General features: G+C 42.0%; 1 protein-coding gene across 2 annotated transcripts in view; it reads right to left on the reverse strand.

Annotated features, from left to right (window-relative positions):
• Window positions 1-725: 725 nt before the first annotated feature.
• The window catches only part of TAF3 (TATA-box binding protein associated factor 3), a 117,780-nt gene continuing 101,103 nt past the window's right edge, over window positions 726-17,402 (reverse strand). For both annotated transcript variants that reach the window (XM_062020187.1, XM_062020190.1), the window contains 3 exons: window positions 6,789-7,044; window positions 2,310-2,416; window positions 726-1,494 (listed from right to left, as the gene is read on the reverse strand). In XM_062020187.1, the coding sequence (XP_061876171.1) occupies window positions 1,380-1,494; window positions 2,310-2,416; window positions 6,789-7,044 (478 nt within the window). In that variant the 3' untranslated portion in view covers window positions 726-1,379. The remainder of the gene's footprint in view (window positions 1,495-2,309; window positions 2,417-6,788; window positions 7,045-17,402) is intronic.

The following is a 17,402-nucleotide window of genomic DNA, read 5'->3' on the forward strand; positions in this document are numbered from 1 at the left end:
TTTCAATGGGAATACAACTTGTATTCACTTGATTGGTTTTTCCAAAGGGATATACAAAGCAGGGAAACACGTATTCTGGACTCAATGCCATTCTGCATCCTCCATCTAAACAGGAGCCTGTTTTGGCAAACTTACTACCACTTGTAAGAAAAAAGGTAAGAAAATCTGCATCTCCAGCTGAACACACTGTAGCTCCCACTGAAAGTGCAGAGGCCCCCGGCCTAAACCCTCAATTCTGAAGGCATTTAAGCACACGTAGAGCCAAGTGTGGGAACAGGCTCCTTGAAGGCAATAGGATTACTCATTTGTTAAGAAGTTACCACACGTTTAAGAATCTGAATCGAGGCCTAATTACGGCGCTGGCCGACTCCTCCTGTGCACACATCACTGGGGCAGATCCCTTAAAGCCATTAAGGACAGGCCTATGTCACAAGGGCTTTTAATAGCTGCTAGGGTTGTGTTCTCAGGCAAAGGGAAATAAAAAATCCTCAAGCCCTAAAAAATAATAATTAAACCAAAAAAAGGTACTTTATAAATATCAGGTATTTACATGTGTGAGAATCTTTTAATGGGAAGTGTTTTCACACACCAATGAAATGTACAAGCAATGAAAAGGTCCACTGACAAAAGACTAAAAAACAAAAACCAAAGTATAAAATATATTACAGGTCCACTGAAATAAATTCACACAGAAGAACAAAAAACCAAAATGACACAATAGAAACTTTTCTTTTTAAAAATAGAAGATATATCACAAAAGCTTGAACGTGTTTATTTTATGTTAGTACTAAAAATCAAGGAAAAAAGCTTCATATATTCTCGTCACAAAAATATTTACCAGCCACTTTTTTATTCCCATGTTATGATTATCTGGCTCAGCAGGAGTAGAGGCTGAACTGCATCCAGACTACAGAAATCATTCCAGAAGGTCTCCTCGGCTTACAACTTACTGCAATTTACATTTTCTCCTCCTCTCTGCACCTTACTGCAAAGGTTTGAGGGGGATTAATAAGAAATTGAGAAAGGATAGGACAGATATCTGTATTTACAACATTCATCTTTGTTGCTGCCGAGCCACAGGAGCGGGAGCGGTACCATAAACTACCGAAGTCTTCGTATAGCTCTGTGCAAATTTCCCTCGGTAGGTGAAACACAGCATCAGCATGTACCAAAATCCACCCCCCTGGGCTCGGATGGCCTGCATGTAACACAACAGCTCCTGACAGAGAGCATCTCCTCGCCCCTGATTCACTCCAGAGTCACAACCCTGACAGCCGGTGATGGAGGGTGAGACGCGAGCAGGCCGGAGCCAGGCCGCAATGGAGTCAGGGCAGGAAGGTGCTGCGTTGACTGCACGACTTCAGTCCGCTGCAAAGTCTTCAGTGTGCCCTGTGCTTTCTCTTTTTGTGTTTTTTATCCTTCTTCTTGTTGGCACACTTAGAACAGAACCACTGCATCTCTTCTGGGGGTGCAGCTGTAATTCCAACACAAGGCCTAAGAAGGAGAGGAAAATACCACGTCATCTCAGTGGAGTTATGTTACTCTTGTTTCTGACTCAAAGAAATGAAACTTTTCAGTGGGAGACAGGATCTGGCCTTTAAATTAATATAGCAATTATGTTATTATATATATATATGTTCCTGCTCAGGCAGGGGGGCTGGACTAGATGATCTTTCGAGGTCCCTTCCAACCCTTCAGATACTGTGATTATTTTAATGAATGATCGAACAGAAACCTAAAAAATCCCACTTGCTTTGAACAAAAAAAAATGTATCAAGAAGACACTTAGACAAGAAATGGTATTTTAGTAGAAAATACGAGTGCAATTTCAGGTATAAAAGGCCAGATTTAAAACAATTTCCAGTGTTTCTTTAACACATCTGCAAAAAAACCTCACTGTTTAAGAAAGCGCCTAAAAAGTGATTAATTCCCTCCAACCCTTTTATAAGGGCTGACATTTATATTACTGTTCATACAATGCTTCATAATTTGAAATGTCTCTCTGTATACACTATGCTCATAATCCTGTAGTTCTCACAAAATTGCTGGAATCAGCAATATTTCCCAGCAGTTTCAAAAACAACCGTTATCACCAATGCCCATTAATTAAAAAGTAACTCTCCTTCACGGCTTAAAATCTGCTTTTTCAAATTCTAGAGAAACACAGATAAAAATATCTTTCAGATTATTAAATTAGACGTAGCAACTCAAATATTCCCAGTGTCATGAAGTATTAAAAAGAAAGGCTTTCATAATATAGCCCAAATTTGCCAGGGAGCAGTAGAATGGGATGGATGAGAGCAACTTACCAGTGATACCAATCATCGCAGTCATCGCATCCTATCATTGGACTGCCATCATCTGGCTTGTTACAGCCAGGACAGATCCAGATCTGGTTACCCCACTCGTCTCGGATCTGGTGCAAAGAAAAGGAAAGTTAGCTGGGTTTCAGGGCTAAGCAGGCAGCAAAATTGACATTTTTTTCTTCTTAATTTAAAGCTTCCTGCTTATCCAACAGAGCTGTTCAATAGCCATTGTTGTTATTTATGAGTTCTCTGATCATAAGTGCTCAGCATTACATCTTAATTGACTTTCCCATCCTGTACACGATGACAAGAGTTCGTTTCTCTGTATTGTCCTCTAAACCAGTAAAGCCAGTTATACCACCTCACCTAAGCACAGGCACCCACATCTTAGCAGCCAGAGCTTAAGGACACAATTCCTTCTCTGTCTATACTATCACAACTTTTAAACTCTACCCTGTTAATGGCAAGAAGGAGCCCTGGCAGCCTCCTGCCTGAGATAACAGTCCTATATGCATGTAAAATATACAATGCCAATGGTATGTATTGCCGTATTACTTATTAGCCAAAGTCTTCAACTACAACTAGCTGATAAGATCAGGATATAAAAAAAGTTGTTACTGAGTAACTTTCCATTCCCCTTATGACATTTATGTCGTAGTACAATTTACTAAAGGGTAAACGAAACAAGAAAGGCAGATCATTTACAGTACCAGGCAGCTGCTTACTGGATTGATCATATTCAGAGCTTTATGAAGTGTTTTTTAATGTTTATATCCTGGCTAGACCCATTGTTTGTATTTTTAAATTTCAAGTGTTTTTTTTAACAGTTCTTTGGGAAAAAACATCCATGCAAAATGTCACAAAATCCACCCAAAGGAGTGCAATTAACAATATAAAGCACAAAATGTTGGCATTACCCTGGCTGCAACTTCCCTTTAAGCAGATTTACACTTTATCACTGAATCTCAAAAACAGAAAGTGTTTTTTGTTCTTAGCTTCTGTGCATTTACATGTATCTAAGGCAATAACTTTCTGCTATCTATGCAGCTTACAAAAATGATATTAAAAACGAGTAGATTAAAAGTCCCAATGCTCTCAGGGGGGAAAAAAAAAGCAAAGCCACTACATGGTGGTCTATACATCTTACACCACTTCCCCAAAAATCAATAGGAATGTACCAGAGCTGCAACCAACACATCACTCTTGACTGACTCTTCTTAAAGCCCTGAATTTTCTGCTGGTTTAACTAGAAAATACAAAGCCCTGGAACATTAGGCAGGGCACAAGCTCCTTCCCAACAGTGACATGGACTAGGCAACATCATGCAATGGATTCAATTCTAAAGCTGGTTGATTGCAGTAATCATTCCTATCTACGACATCTAATCTTGCATCTGTAAAGTCATTTTAAGCAGGTAGAGAAGTATTTGCTCCACAGGTAAACCATCTGTGCCTGATGTGAAAAGGTCCCTAGTCATTTCTGAGGGACAATCCAGCTGAGGAGGGAGGTGTGCCATGGTGTTGCAGAGAAACAATGCTGTGGGCTGTCAGGCTTATAGCTACAGCCCTTTCCAACCTGCACTTGCAGTGTGGCACAGCACTTGGCAGGTACCCATCCAAAGTGCTGTCTGCCTCAAGCACCGGTGCTGCCAGGTGAAGGCAGCACTGCCCCATCTCCTCCCGTTACAAAATAGATACCCTAACTTTTCCAAAATGAGTTTTAAGGAGGGATGTTTGTCTGCACAATACCGGCCTCAGACTTTCATAGAATCGTTTTGGTTGGAAAAGACCTTTAAGATCATCCTGTCCAACCACTAAACACTGCCAAGCCCATCACTGACCCATGGTCCTCAGCACTTCAGCTACATGGCTTGGCAGTATCTCTGAGGACACTGAGTCCCCCACCTCCCTGGGCAGCCTGGGACAGTGTTTTAAAAACCTTCTCAGGGAAAAAGTTCTTCCTCAGCTCCAATCTAAATCTCCCTTGGTGCAACTTGAAACCATTTCCTCTTGTCCTATCACTTTTTACTTGGGAGAAGAGACAGAACCTCCCCTGGCCACAACCTCCTGTGAGGGAGTTGAAGAAAGTGCTCCTGGCTCCCCTCAGCCTCCTCTGCTCCAGGCTCAACACCTGTGTTCCCTCAGCTGCTCCTCACAGCACTTGTGCTCCAGCCCCTTCCCCAGCTCCGCTACCCAGCTCTGGCCAAACTCCAGCCCCTCAGTGTCCCTCTGGCAGTGACTGAGGGGTCCAACACTGAACACAGCCCTTGAGCTGCAGCTTCCCCAGCTGGAGAGGGACAGGGTGCTCTGTCTAACAAACAAGTACTTGGGCTGATGAATCAGGATGTTAAAAAGATTGCGTAACTTCTCACTCCTTAATAAGCCAAAGGTTGTGGAAGGAGGGGACAGTATGTGATTGCTGAATGCTATTTTAGTACAAACCTGTGAGTTAATGATCAGAACACACTCACTCAGATGCTATCCTATGGGGACATCCCACATCCTATCTTTTCTTTTTTAAACTACAAAACCATTATCTTGCCCTCCCCTGCACCTCTGAGTTGTGCACCTCTGTCACACTGGCTCCGGTCTTATCTCCATAAAAGCTTTCCTGTGCAACCTGGGGAAAGCCATTTCATCATTCCGTGTCTTGGATTCCCTTCAGATGAAGGCTTCCCTTTCAGCTGACAGATTGGAGATTAGGAAAACTTTTTCCCTGAGCGGGTTGTCAGCCTCTGTGCCAGGCTGCCCAGGGAGGTGGGGGAGTCCCCATCTCTTGACATGTAGCTGAGGTACTGAGGGCCACGGGTTAGTGATGGGCTTGGCAGTGTGAGGTGAGTGGTTGGACTTGATGACCTTGACGGTATTTTCCAACCAAACAATTCTATGAATCTCATAGTTATTAATTAGGCCCTTCTTCCTCAACATCTTTCTCAGCTTTCTGACTTAGAAGAATTGTGAGTCTCTCTGCCTGTGCACTTAGATGGATCCTAATGCAGTAAAGTCCTGGTTTCAACTCTAATGTTGTAAAAGAAATAATGTGGAGCCTACATGTCTTCTGAATTCTCCATAATGCACTAAGGTTGCTACCACTGGAAGTACTTGGCAAAGTTTTGAGTTTTCCTTCTTTGAACTAACATAATATCTAAATGACTTGCTTTTAATGCTTCCTGAAGAAAATGGGACATAGTGCTTCAGAAATGTTTCTCCTCTTAATTTCCAAGCCTCTGGGTACTACTGCAATACATTAAGAGTGACACTGCATTTACACCTGTGATACAGAAGGCAAGGATGTGTATCCTGCACCCTAAAGATATGCACAGCCTATGTGAGGTCATCTAGCACTGTAACTAACTTGGGAGTGAAATGTAGCAGCTGTTTAAATAGAGACCAGTAACATGATACAACAGTCTAAGTCCAGCAGGGAAGAGCACCTTTTCCATTAGAAACAGCAGGGTAGATTTACACTAGGAATCATTATAAAAACAGGAAATAAAAAAGAGAAAAATCATGTGTATGTTGCAACTGAAGCAAAGGAAACTCTGTAATAAAAGCAAGTTTTAGGTGTTCGAAATGGTGAGATTTTTAACCTGCACTGCACTGCAGATAAGCAAGGTGTCACCAGCCAAGACAGGACTTTAGCCAGGACAGGGAGGATAACAGCACTGCTCCTGCAGTTAATGGTATCTGCTGCTCTTCAACAATCAGAAACCTTCAGGGCTTCCATTTTACATTCTACCTAAAGCAGAATTTTTCAGCAGCACAGCAATCCCAGTCCTGCCCAGAGCTATGTCCATGGTCTTTCAGGGAATGTAGTTCCTACATCACGTTAGATGGGAGTCTTTTCTAAAAGAAGGAAGAAGTCTTAATGCTACCAGACAGAGGCCAAGCTCAGAGCATGTCAAACAGACTAATGAACTGCAGACTAATGAACTACCTGCAGACCTTCTGAGATGCACAAACATTTGCAATTTCTGTATGTCAAGGAAAGCAGAGAAGAGATTAGTGGACTCTACACACTTCAAATGAGGGCTAAGTCACATTCTTGATGTTGTATGAGGTTTTTGTACTTCACCTGACTGACAGCAAAATCTATGGTGAGTTTGACATTTGAGGTTTCAATCCAGTGCTTATAAAAGCACCTACAAAAAAATTCCACCTTTAAAAATAAATGCTCTTGCTCAGTGAGCAGAAAATAGCAAGTGGGATATAACTGGACTTGTTACAAGAAACTTAAAACATTGAAATGGGAACAAAGGAAAAACATCAATCCAAGTAGTAGTGTTTTAAGTTATTAAACCCTCAAAACATGTTTATGGAAGCCAGGGTTGAATAAAGAGCTGCTTAGTAGAGAACAATAGCACAAGTAGAGAGCAATATCATCCAGGCACCATCAGTCTGGGTTGATGAATGACCCAGGAGCTCAGCAACTCAACAGATGAACAGCACTGGGACAGAACACAGCAGTGTGTGTGTTACCTACCACGTAAGTACTGACGGTCTCGGTCACCACGCTCCGAACCGGAGCTTTGGAGCCTCCGGCGGCTGAGACAGCTGGAGAGGGAGGTGGGATGAGGACTGGTGAGACAGTGGGCTGTGGAGGAGGAGGAGCTGGAGCTGGAGGAGGGGTGACGTGAACAGGAGCTGGTACCGGTGAGGGCACAGGTGGAGGTGTTTTGGGCCGGCTCACTGGAGTAGAAGGTTTGTTCTCTGGAGCTGACACTACTTTGCTGATGACTCTGTAGGGACCAAAAATGAGAATTGTTATGAGTTTATGGGAAAGAACAACCACAATCATAGAATCATTGATTCATAGAATGATAGGGGTTGGAAGAGACCTTTAGAGATCATCCAGTCCAACCCTCCTGCAGAAGCAGCTCCACCTAGATCAGGTCGCATAGGAATGTGTCCAGGTGGGTCTTGAAGACTTCCAAGGAAGGAGCCTCCACACCCTCCCCAGGCAGCCTGGACCAGGGCTCCCTCACTCTCAATCAGCAACTAGATATGAAGAAAACAGAGTGCAGCTAACTCACAGCACCCAGTGCAAGGACTCCTGTCACTGCTACACCCATCCATTGGACGGGATAAAGCAGAGAGCCATTGCAAAGTGAACGCAAGGACACCCTGAACCACTCCACAGCTCGCTGTCATATAAATACTCTCTGTGGCTTTACTAAACCCTGTTTCATTAAGTTTTATTACATTAGCCCAAGTTGTGGGAAATATTAGAAAGGAAAGTTAATCAGCTGTGAACAGCACTGATTTTAATCTTCAGTCTGAGAGACGATATCGTCGTCTTAAGATCCTACATTAGGGGGTTCTCCAAATATTTGCTAGTTTGGTATTTCTTTCCTCAAATGTTTATGAAATCAGCAGTGGATCTAGTTAGGACAAATAAATGACGCACACGATATACTCAGCAGTTAAAATATTGCTACTTACTCGAGTAGCTGAAGTAGACAGGATGTAGCTCTAGTAAATACACAGTATAGAAAAATCCTGCCCAGGAAGGGAGATACATAGAAGACCCAACGTTTACTAACGAATGTTGATACACAGTGTTACTGATGTGCATGCGATTTAATGGACAAGACAGAAAAAGCCTTTCCTATAATGCTCTAGATTAGAAACATAGAGAAGGAAAAGGATGTTTTAGAAAACAAAACAAAACAAATCAAACAGAACACAGGATAGGTCTATTTGTTTTACCACATTTTGGTAAATCATTTAACTAACTTATTTATGTTTGAATGGTAACTGTGGGAGTGCAATTGGTTCGTGATGGGACTGTAGGAAGCAGGCGATTTAAAGAAAGGTTAGACATTCCAGAGAGAAGAATATCTTAGGAAAGCGAAAAAAAAAGAGAGCAGTAGGAAAAACATGATGAAAATCAAACTCCAACAACTCCCGAGAACCAGGGAAGTACAATTCCACTGTCAATGGGAAGTTTACATTCAACTTTAGAGTTCCTCACAAGTCCGTGATATTCCAAAGTCGGCATCACTACCATCAAAGACACTGTCTGCATTTCAAGTCAATAATCCAAGCCATCATTTGAGAAAGGCTTGGAATTACACAAGATTTAATACCTGGCTGAGACAATAGTGTTCGTCTCCCCAGACACGCCGCTTGTGCTACTATATCAGAACTATGCCAAGTTACTGTAAAACCAGACTTAGTACAAGAAAACAGAGCAATGGGTTTGGTATTCCTGCCTAACCTGTCAACTGTAGCATCGCACCTACATTCTGAGACCTGCTATGAGTGATTAGGGGAGGAAAACTAAAACCAAGGAAGTTCAGAAACTTGGAGAGCAGAGCACACTTTAAAAGGTGTCAGATGATTTTCCATCAGCAATGCTGAAGGCATTCACATCCCTGCATATCCTAGTGATTGCTTCAGGTACCTAAATCTGGGAGCTCAGGCTCTTTCTAGCTGTCAGTAAGGTGCTAGACTGTGAATCAAAGTGCAAGACTCATAAATTGCCTGTGACTTGCAGAAGGAAGTCAGTCCTATTATCAGAAGAAATCTACACATCAAATCCAACCTCTGTCTCCTGTTTATCAAGTACACCCGAGGAGCCACTGTTACATCCCACAAGGAAAGCTTTGCCTGGCTCTTCGATGTCCATGATGTGTTTCTGGTTTAATAAAAGTTGTAGTATGTGGCTCTGAGCAGACTGACCATCCTGAGGTCCAGGGGAGTTGGACTGGATGATCTTTTGAGGTCCCTTCCAACACTTGAGATTCTGTGATTCTGTGACTCATAAAATCACAGAATGGTAGGATTGGAAGAGACCTTCAGAGATCATCCAGTCCAACCCCCCACTAAATTGGCAGGTCAACCTAGATCAGGTCACTCAGGAACATGTCCAGGTGGGTCTTGAAAACCTCCCGAGAAGGAGCCTCCAAAACCTCCCTGGGCAGCCTGGGCCAGGGCTCCCTCACCTCATAGTGAAATAGTTTTTCCTTACGTTTAAGTGGAACTTCTTGTGTTCCAGCTTCTTTCCATTACCCCTTGTCCTGTTGCTAGCTACAATAGAAAAAAAGGGATGCCCCAGCCTCAATCTCCTCTTCTCCAGACTAAACAGCCCCAGTTCCCGCAGCCTTTCCTCATAAGGAAGATGCTCCAGTCCCCTGATCATCTTGCTGGCCCTGCACTGGCCTCTCTCCAGCAGTTCCCTGTCCCTCTTGAGATGAGGAGCCCAGAACTGGACACAGGACTCCAGATGAGGCCTCACCAGGGCAGAGTGGAGGGGGAGTAAAACCTCCCTTGACCTGCTGCCCACACTCTTCTTGATGTATCCCGGGATGCCATTGGCCTTCTTGGCCACGAGGGCACATTGCTGGCTCATGGTTAGTTTATTATCAACCAGGATTCCCAGGTCTATCTCTGCAGAGCTGCTCTCCAGCACGTCAGTCCTCAGTCTGTCCTGGTGCACGGGGTTTTTCATCCTGAGGTGCAGGACTTTGCACTTGTCCTTGTTGAACCTCTGCCCAACTCTCACATGCATCCATGCCTTCCTCTTTCCACTGCTTCCATAGAGAGCCCTGGTTCCCAATGCTGAACATCTAAGCTCTTGGCTGGTGGCAATACTGCCATGGTTTTTCAAGTTACCTTCAAGACTTGAGAGCCGCCTCTCAACGAAAAAAAATCATAAATCTTAGCAATAATAAAAATGAGGAGAGGGACAGACAGCAAAATATTTGGCATAGCAAGAGCCATTTGGATGGTTTCAAATATCATTATGCCTTCATTCTCTGTCTCACTCTTCTACCTCCTCCAAGTAAACAAAATCCTGCTATGAATTGTTCAGGAAATCAACCCTTCCCAAGTCCAGACTAAGAAACGTACAGCTAATAGGATTTTAAGCACAACTTTGCACACACTGTCAACAGTTTTAAAGAATTATTAGCTAATAGACTTTGAGTAAGAGTGACCATGCCCAGTTAACATATGAAATTCTTGGTCTAGATAAAGCCAGGTTCTCCTCCTGAACAGGGCCTTTGAAGCCACTCAGCTAATAACTGCAGAAGGACAAGGAATTTCACGTATGAAATCTTCCAAAACTACAAATATTCATTAGCGGGTGACACACGCTCATCGATCGGCTGCTTTGCTCAACGTGTGCAATTAGGACATGTTCAGTATATAGGGCAGCTTGTTTATCTTGATTTTAGAGCTCAGTTATCAAAACAGGAGATCGGCATTTTGGAGCACGCTTGGGCCTACCACTCCCTTGGGCTAATAAAGTTCAGAGACTTCAGACTCCAGAGTGGGGAAATGAATGGCTTTGTGCTACGCCATTAGAAGCGATGGAGTAATCTCAGAGAGGGTGGTTGAGCCTGTCCTCAGTCCTGAAGAAGGGGCTGCACACACGGCAATATGGAGGTGGGGAGAAATTAAAGGGAAATGGCAGTCCCACGACTAATAATTAATATTACCTCAGACTTAGAGAGAAATCTGATATCAAAACACTATGTAAATGATAGCAAGATTTATGAGCTCTATTTTATGGACAGGAAAAGTGAGGCACAGGGCACACTGCAAGTAGAATCACACTATAGCAAAGCTTCAGTCCTCCTACTACCCAGGTCCCTGCTAGGATTTAAACTCTACATTTGGACATCACCACACATACATTGTTGCCTTCTCTCCCAAATGTGTTTTTCATACACTTCCAAAATCAGCACTTGCATAATGATTAACAGTCTGGAAGTATAATACTAAGTAAGACAACATCTCACCTCCTTCTCCACCTCAATCCAGAAATAATAAAACGGAGGCTGGATTAATATTTTTTGAAGTAATCAAACACAAACACAAAACAAAATGAACATCAACCACCATCAACACACTCGGAGTCCTGAGACAGGAGTTACATCTCTCTGAAGGCTGCTTGCCTGGCAATATGTCACAAACATCATCTTCTACTCTGAGAGATAAAAAGTCAATTAAAAGTTGTTTTTGAATCAAAACAGTTCCTCCAGAATGAAGGGGTGTGAGAAAATCCTTGGAATAGATGTGGTAATAAGAGCCTCTGTAAATCATAACTAGAGGTTACCACTCCCTTTAAAAAAACAAGAGAATTCACGTAAACACTGTGTATCTGGTTGTGTCCAACCTAAATTCACTGTGGATTTCTTTTTAAATGCTATCAGGGACTGTCTTTCTTACAGAACCTCAGCATATTTATAACTGAATGCATTGATACACCTCTTCATAATGGCAGACTGAACCAAAATCCATCTCAGTCGTTACTCCAGGGCAATCACCCCCTTCACAGCTACAGATCCAAACCCAAACATGATGAAAACAAAGTGTTGGCTTGCAGGCAAAGTGCAAATTCTATCAAGATTGTAAGTGTGGCGACAGGTCAGATGGTTTATAATCACCCCTAACTGGCATGGGCTGTAACATGCTACAGCTGGAGCAAAATGAGCCTCCAAGGTGTGAAATGGTTTTCTATCTTTGGAAGTAATTTTTTTTTTATTTCATTCTGCTCCTTACGGCTGAAAGCTTCATATAAACACAGGGAAGAGACATGTGCACCCAAAGGAAATGGCTTTTCAAAAATAGGATATGAGCCACAGGGCTGAGTGATCGCTACGAGTGATGAGCTCCAAAGAAAGGTTGCATCAGTACTTTGAAAGGTCTGGTAAAAAATCACAGCAATCTTTCTCAGAGACAGAGCTCCAAAGAAGCTGTTTCTGTGCCCAAAGGAAGAACAACATTTGAAAAGTCCTAATTCTTTTCTGAACCTGTGACCCATTTTTAAGCAAGGAGCAAGAGCTAAAAGGGGTCCTTTCCTTGTATGTAGGAAAATGACTCTACCAACTGAACTGACATAATTAAAACTAGTACAACTCCACTGGATTATTACAAGTGATACTATTATGTATTGGTATTGTTATCCCCTTAGTGTTGTAAGTTCTTTGACTTTAGAAAGTTAAGTGGTGTAACTACTTTATTACTGAGAAATCTCACACCTGGAAGTGAGATTGTTGCACTAGAAAAAAAAAAAACCCTAAATACTCTGAGACCTATGGGCAAGAGTGTCAAAAACACCCAGAGGAATTAGGAAGATTTCCATATGGTTTAGATTCTTCACAGATTACAGGTGATTTTGAAATTTTTATTCCAACCCTGCAGGAGAATCAGTGTAATTTAAGCTCTGTAATATAGGCTAATTCCCCATATTACTTTTAGAAAGGGAAATATAGTTTTTATCTCTTATGCTCTGCTGAATATTTTATTCAGGGCAAACAAGACACACCGGGAAATGCAAGCTCCACAAATACACACTAAGACCAACTCCTGCCTTTGTGGAGTGCCAAAATGTATCACACCTCCAGCAGAGCCCTCAGCAATGTTGCAAGGGAAAAGGCTTCAGTATTTACACTTAAACTTCGATGTGGTAAATCACCTGCAATGTGAGAAACTTCTTTATTAAGGAAAATGAACTTGGAACACTTATTCCAAGATATCACCCATTTTTGCTGCCACTGCCTGGCCTCATACAAATGGCACAACTTCCATGTAAGTATGGTGACCTTTGGCGGGGTACATGGAGCTCAGTATCCATGTTATCACCATGTCAAAACCCCACAAACATCCCTTTCTGGGCAAACGGGTCTAGTGATTTCACAGGCATTGTATCACCTGATCTCATTCACACATTTACTGAGCTTCACCTTAAAACTGGACAATGTTTTTGTCCCCAACATTACCCTGTTCCAGGATCTCACTGCTCTGGTGGTACCACAACCTTTTCTGATTTCCTAGGCTGTGTTCAGATCCAATTAAGTTCCATTTCTTTCTGTGTCAACATTGTTTTTTAGTTTAAATAGCTTTATGTGTCCCTCATGTTTACCTACCTGAGGTATTTGTAGCCAGCAATGGTACCTCCTCTTCACATGTTTAAACACAAACAGTTGCCCTCCTTTATCACTGTAATAGACGCCCCCAACAGTGCTCCAAGTCCTCCTCTGCACCTGCTTGTCCCAACTCATCCCTCCTGAACAGAAACTGTCTTCAAGAATGAAATATAACATTTCAGATGAAGTATCAACAAGTTCTCACATGATGGCCTGGACACTTCCACTATCTCTGTTGAAATTACCTCTTGGAGTGCATACTATGGTCACAATTGCATCATGATAGCAATTGTCATTCTGCAATCAACTCACCTAATGCACCTACTGCAGCGATACACCTACGGATCAGCTCTTTCCTTCTGCCTATCGGTACACCTCAAATGCAAAGCCTTAGCTGTAATTTTTCATTTACTGAATTAAATACCATTCTTCCCTTCTACTAAAGGAGATGTAGCACTTCCCAAACAACCATTAGATCCTCATTCTTACTGATCATCAAAAGGCATCACTCTTCTATCTCCTTCTGTGATAAAACTTTAAATGAATTTATTAAATCAAACCAGTCCTGAAATACATCCTTGGGCACATTCACTACTAACCTCCTCTCTGGTTAGATAAGCCCTCTTACAACTCTCAGCTGCTATCTTCCTTTGAGCTAGTTCCTTACTGCTGAGCAGTTCCTCTACTAATCCCGTCTTTGCTGGCTTCACTACGAATGTCCTGTGTGATAGTATTAAACCTTTTCCTGAAATCCATCTCAGATTTGCCATCTTTTATTCATCCAGAAGAGAGCATCCCTTCTCCCAAGGGTAGGACAGATGTCAACTTTGTTCCAGCTATGCACATGCGAGTGGTTCCACCTCTTCAACACAGATGAGACCTTCCCTTGAAGGAGAAGCAACTTGATCCTGCATCCAGTGACTGCTTCCCTAGTCCAGTGGAAACTGCTCTGCAGTGGGAGGTGGAGGCATCTGCTCTCAGCATTGGTGGTGGAAACAGATACCAGAGGCACAGGGCAATAAACATCAGCCATTGCCAGTCACATCTCTTGCGGAGACTGCCAGCTGGACTAGGCTAACTTAGAAAATCAGCTGCTTTATCAAGGACTGATATTGAGCCTGTTGATACGGCTCACTTCTAGTCTGTATTTTATTCCATTACTTCTAAGCCTTTACAGAATCACAGAATGGGAGGGATTGAAAGGGACCTTTAGAGGTCATCTAGTTCAAACCCCGTGCAGAAGCAGGTCCCACCTAGATCAGGTCACACAGGAACATGTCCAGGTGGATTTTGAAAAACTCCAGAGAAGGAGCCTCCACACCCTCCCTGGACAACCTGGGCCAGGGCTCCCTCACCTCACAGTAAAGAAGATTTTACTTAAGTTTAAGTGGAACTTTCTGTGTCCCAGCTTTTGTCCATTACCTCTTGTCCTGTTGCTAGATACGAAAGAAAAAATGGGATGCCCCAACCTCCTTTAACCAGCCCTTCCTCCAGAATTGGGTTTAGAATTACGTGTACTGCTGTCACTGGGTGCCTAGATTACTTTTCCTTTCTTCTCTTCAGCACTTCTATTTTTTTCTATTATTTATTAAAAATAGATTTAACAAACAGTGCACTTTAAAATTAAAAGAAATGTATTGAAAATTTCTTGTTGCTGAGTCTGCAAATTCATGACCCAGTTCTTCTGTTATCCCATCTCTTGATTTCAGTGTGTACAGGTCTCTGTATTTTGCTTCCCAATTCATCATGGTAATTTCCACCACTGTCAATCTATTGCTGTTATCAATCTTGTCCTCAGTAAGGGAGAGAATGAAAATAGGATCAGAAGGAAAGTATTCCTTCTGTTCTTGGCTCATATCTATATTACCCTTCCCCTCCTCCCTATCTTTATTTCCATGCCACTCCTTCTGCCTTTCTTTTCCTATTTGCTCAATATCCTTCCTAACATTTAATTCAGTTTGACTTCTTTGAAGCCTGATTTCACCTCCATGGTCTTTTGCCTTGAAGATCTACCTTCTTTGCTAACAGATCCTTTTCCTACAAGTAAGATGCTTATTCCCAAAGTTCTTTTGGAAGGAGTTACTCCTACAGTTCACCCTGTAGTCATTTTGCTACAAGTGTTCCCTTCCCACAGGCAGAAAACACCACTTTTGAAGCCATCAGGTCTTCAGTCCAGATGATATTTCTAGCTAAACTCCTTTGGTTTATAGACATTTGTACTCTTGAAACCAAATTACAAGGTCTTTACCATTTATTTTTCCATTGCTTTAAGTGAAACAGAGTTCTACCCTTGGCCTCCACCCTCTGTATCTCTTACACCAGGGTACTTCTCCAAACAACCACAAACACCTTTATGGTGTTGACTCTTAAATCTCCCTCCCATTCTTTCTCACCATTCTGACTTACACCTCCGGATGGTTCAGCGTCAGTCTGACAAAACAAAACTGAGCTGGTAGTGTGGTGTTTTGGTATCTTTCATCTTCTGTTCTCTTTTATCATCAATAACAAGCTGCTCAGAGCTTCAACGTGAAAACCACCTGGGGTATTATCCCCTTTTGCTGAGCTCTCAACAGCAAAACCAGGAGTTGGTAGAACATACTTATACCAATAAGGTCTTTGCAAGCTTCCTCTCATGTGTTCCTCGAAAATTGCCCTTTATTGTCATTTGTTTGGGGAAGTGCTATGGGTTGCATGAGCTAAAAGCTTGCCCATAAACCAGTCCTACATCTACCTTCCTTAATGGGAATTAGTGTAGAATACAAAGTCTATTAACTACCAGAAAATGATGCTGTAATTTCCAGCTTGTTTCTGTGACATGTTTTTGAAAGAACTAAGTTGATCAGTCCTGATCTGGAAGGGTCCATACAGCTGAAGATCAACTGCTCACAATACAACTTGTCTAAATTCAGGCACGACCACTGTTTTCTTTTGTGTCTGTGGCTTCTTGTCCCATATCCAGCTCCCAGGAACCACATGAATCCTTGGGTCTATATAGTTTCCTTTCTTTTGTTTAAAAACTCCAACAAAACAAAAGCAACACCTCTGTCAAAGACCAAATCAGTACCTCTTGTAGTTATCTTCTATGGAGATAAAGTCTATTTATTAACCAAATACCCATCTACCATTGTAAACTTTCACATACATTTGATCAGTTTCTGTTGTGCTTTACTAAGGGCAGCTGCTCATGCTCATTTACACAAGCAATTGACTTATGTGTCTAAACCTGCCTGAAGTTTGGGTTGTTTTTTTAATTGTGGTATACAGTATACAATTTTTTTCCTCTTGAGCAATAAGCAGCAAAATCAGAAAAAAAAATCTCTCAGTAAGTTGTTTTGTTTTCTAATGACTCAAACCTTTTTATGGATTCACTTTTGGAGTCATCACCCAAACGTGGCCAGCAGCAAAATGAAAATAATTTGCCACAGCCTACCACCTACCATAAACAGGATGAATAATTAGTTGGGGTGGCTTTAGTAATTAAAAAGAAAAGAAGGAAAAGCTAAGGATTACATCTGAAGTTAGAAATAACTCACACTCAGGGAGGAATATTTCTTCTAAATCATCTCTAGAAATATAAACAAAAATGATCATTTACTTGTTTTGGTAAAAGGGATATGATATTCTTCACTTTTTTTTTTTTGTTTTCATGTAAAAGCCACAATCCTGCAGCAAGGGAGAGGCTGGGGAACCTCTGCTGAAGTGAAGGAGACTTTTGGATGGATACAAGACCACACACAGGGATTTTACTGCAGGATTGGGGCCAATATGTTACACTAAAAAAGAACAATGGGGAAAGGGATATGAATCACAGCTGAGACAATATCTTCATTACAATACATTCAGTTGTTATAAAGACATTGAAAATCAGTCCTCCAGCTCTTATAATTTAAAAGACTACAGAGCAGAAGAATGCAGGTGTGTATATACAGACACAGACACACACAAGATTTATGAAAGCTGTGAAGATCACTGGAATTCCTTAAGCACACCTCTGCAGCCTTGGAGAGGAGCAAGATCATTTTTCATTACTCTGACTCCTCGCTTAGGTGGTCTATTGATCATATCAAAAATGATTTCACCATTACACGCTCTTTTCCTTCTTACAGCACAAGCTGGATTGACACCCAGAGCGTGAACTCTGCTAACGGACTGTTAACACGGCCTTCCTCTGCTAAGTGCTACACTGTAAAATAATTGGGACACCTATTAGCCCTGCAATA

Source organism: Colius striatus, chromosome 1 (genome assembly GCF_028858725.1).
Source record: "Colius striatus isolate bColStr4 chromosome 1, bColStr4.1.hap1, whole genome shotgun sequence".
Taxonomy (NCBI): domain Eukaryota; kingdom Metazoa; phylum Chordata; class Aves; order Coliiformes; family Coliidae; genus Colius; species Colius striatus.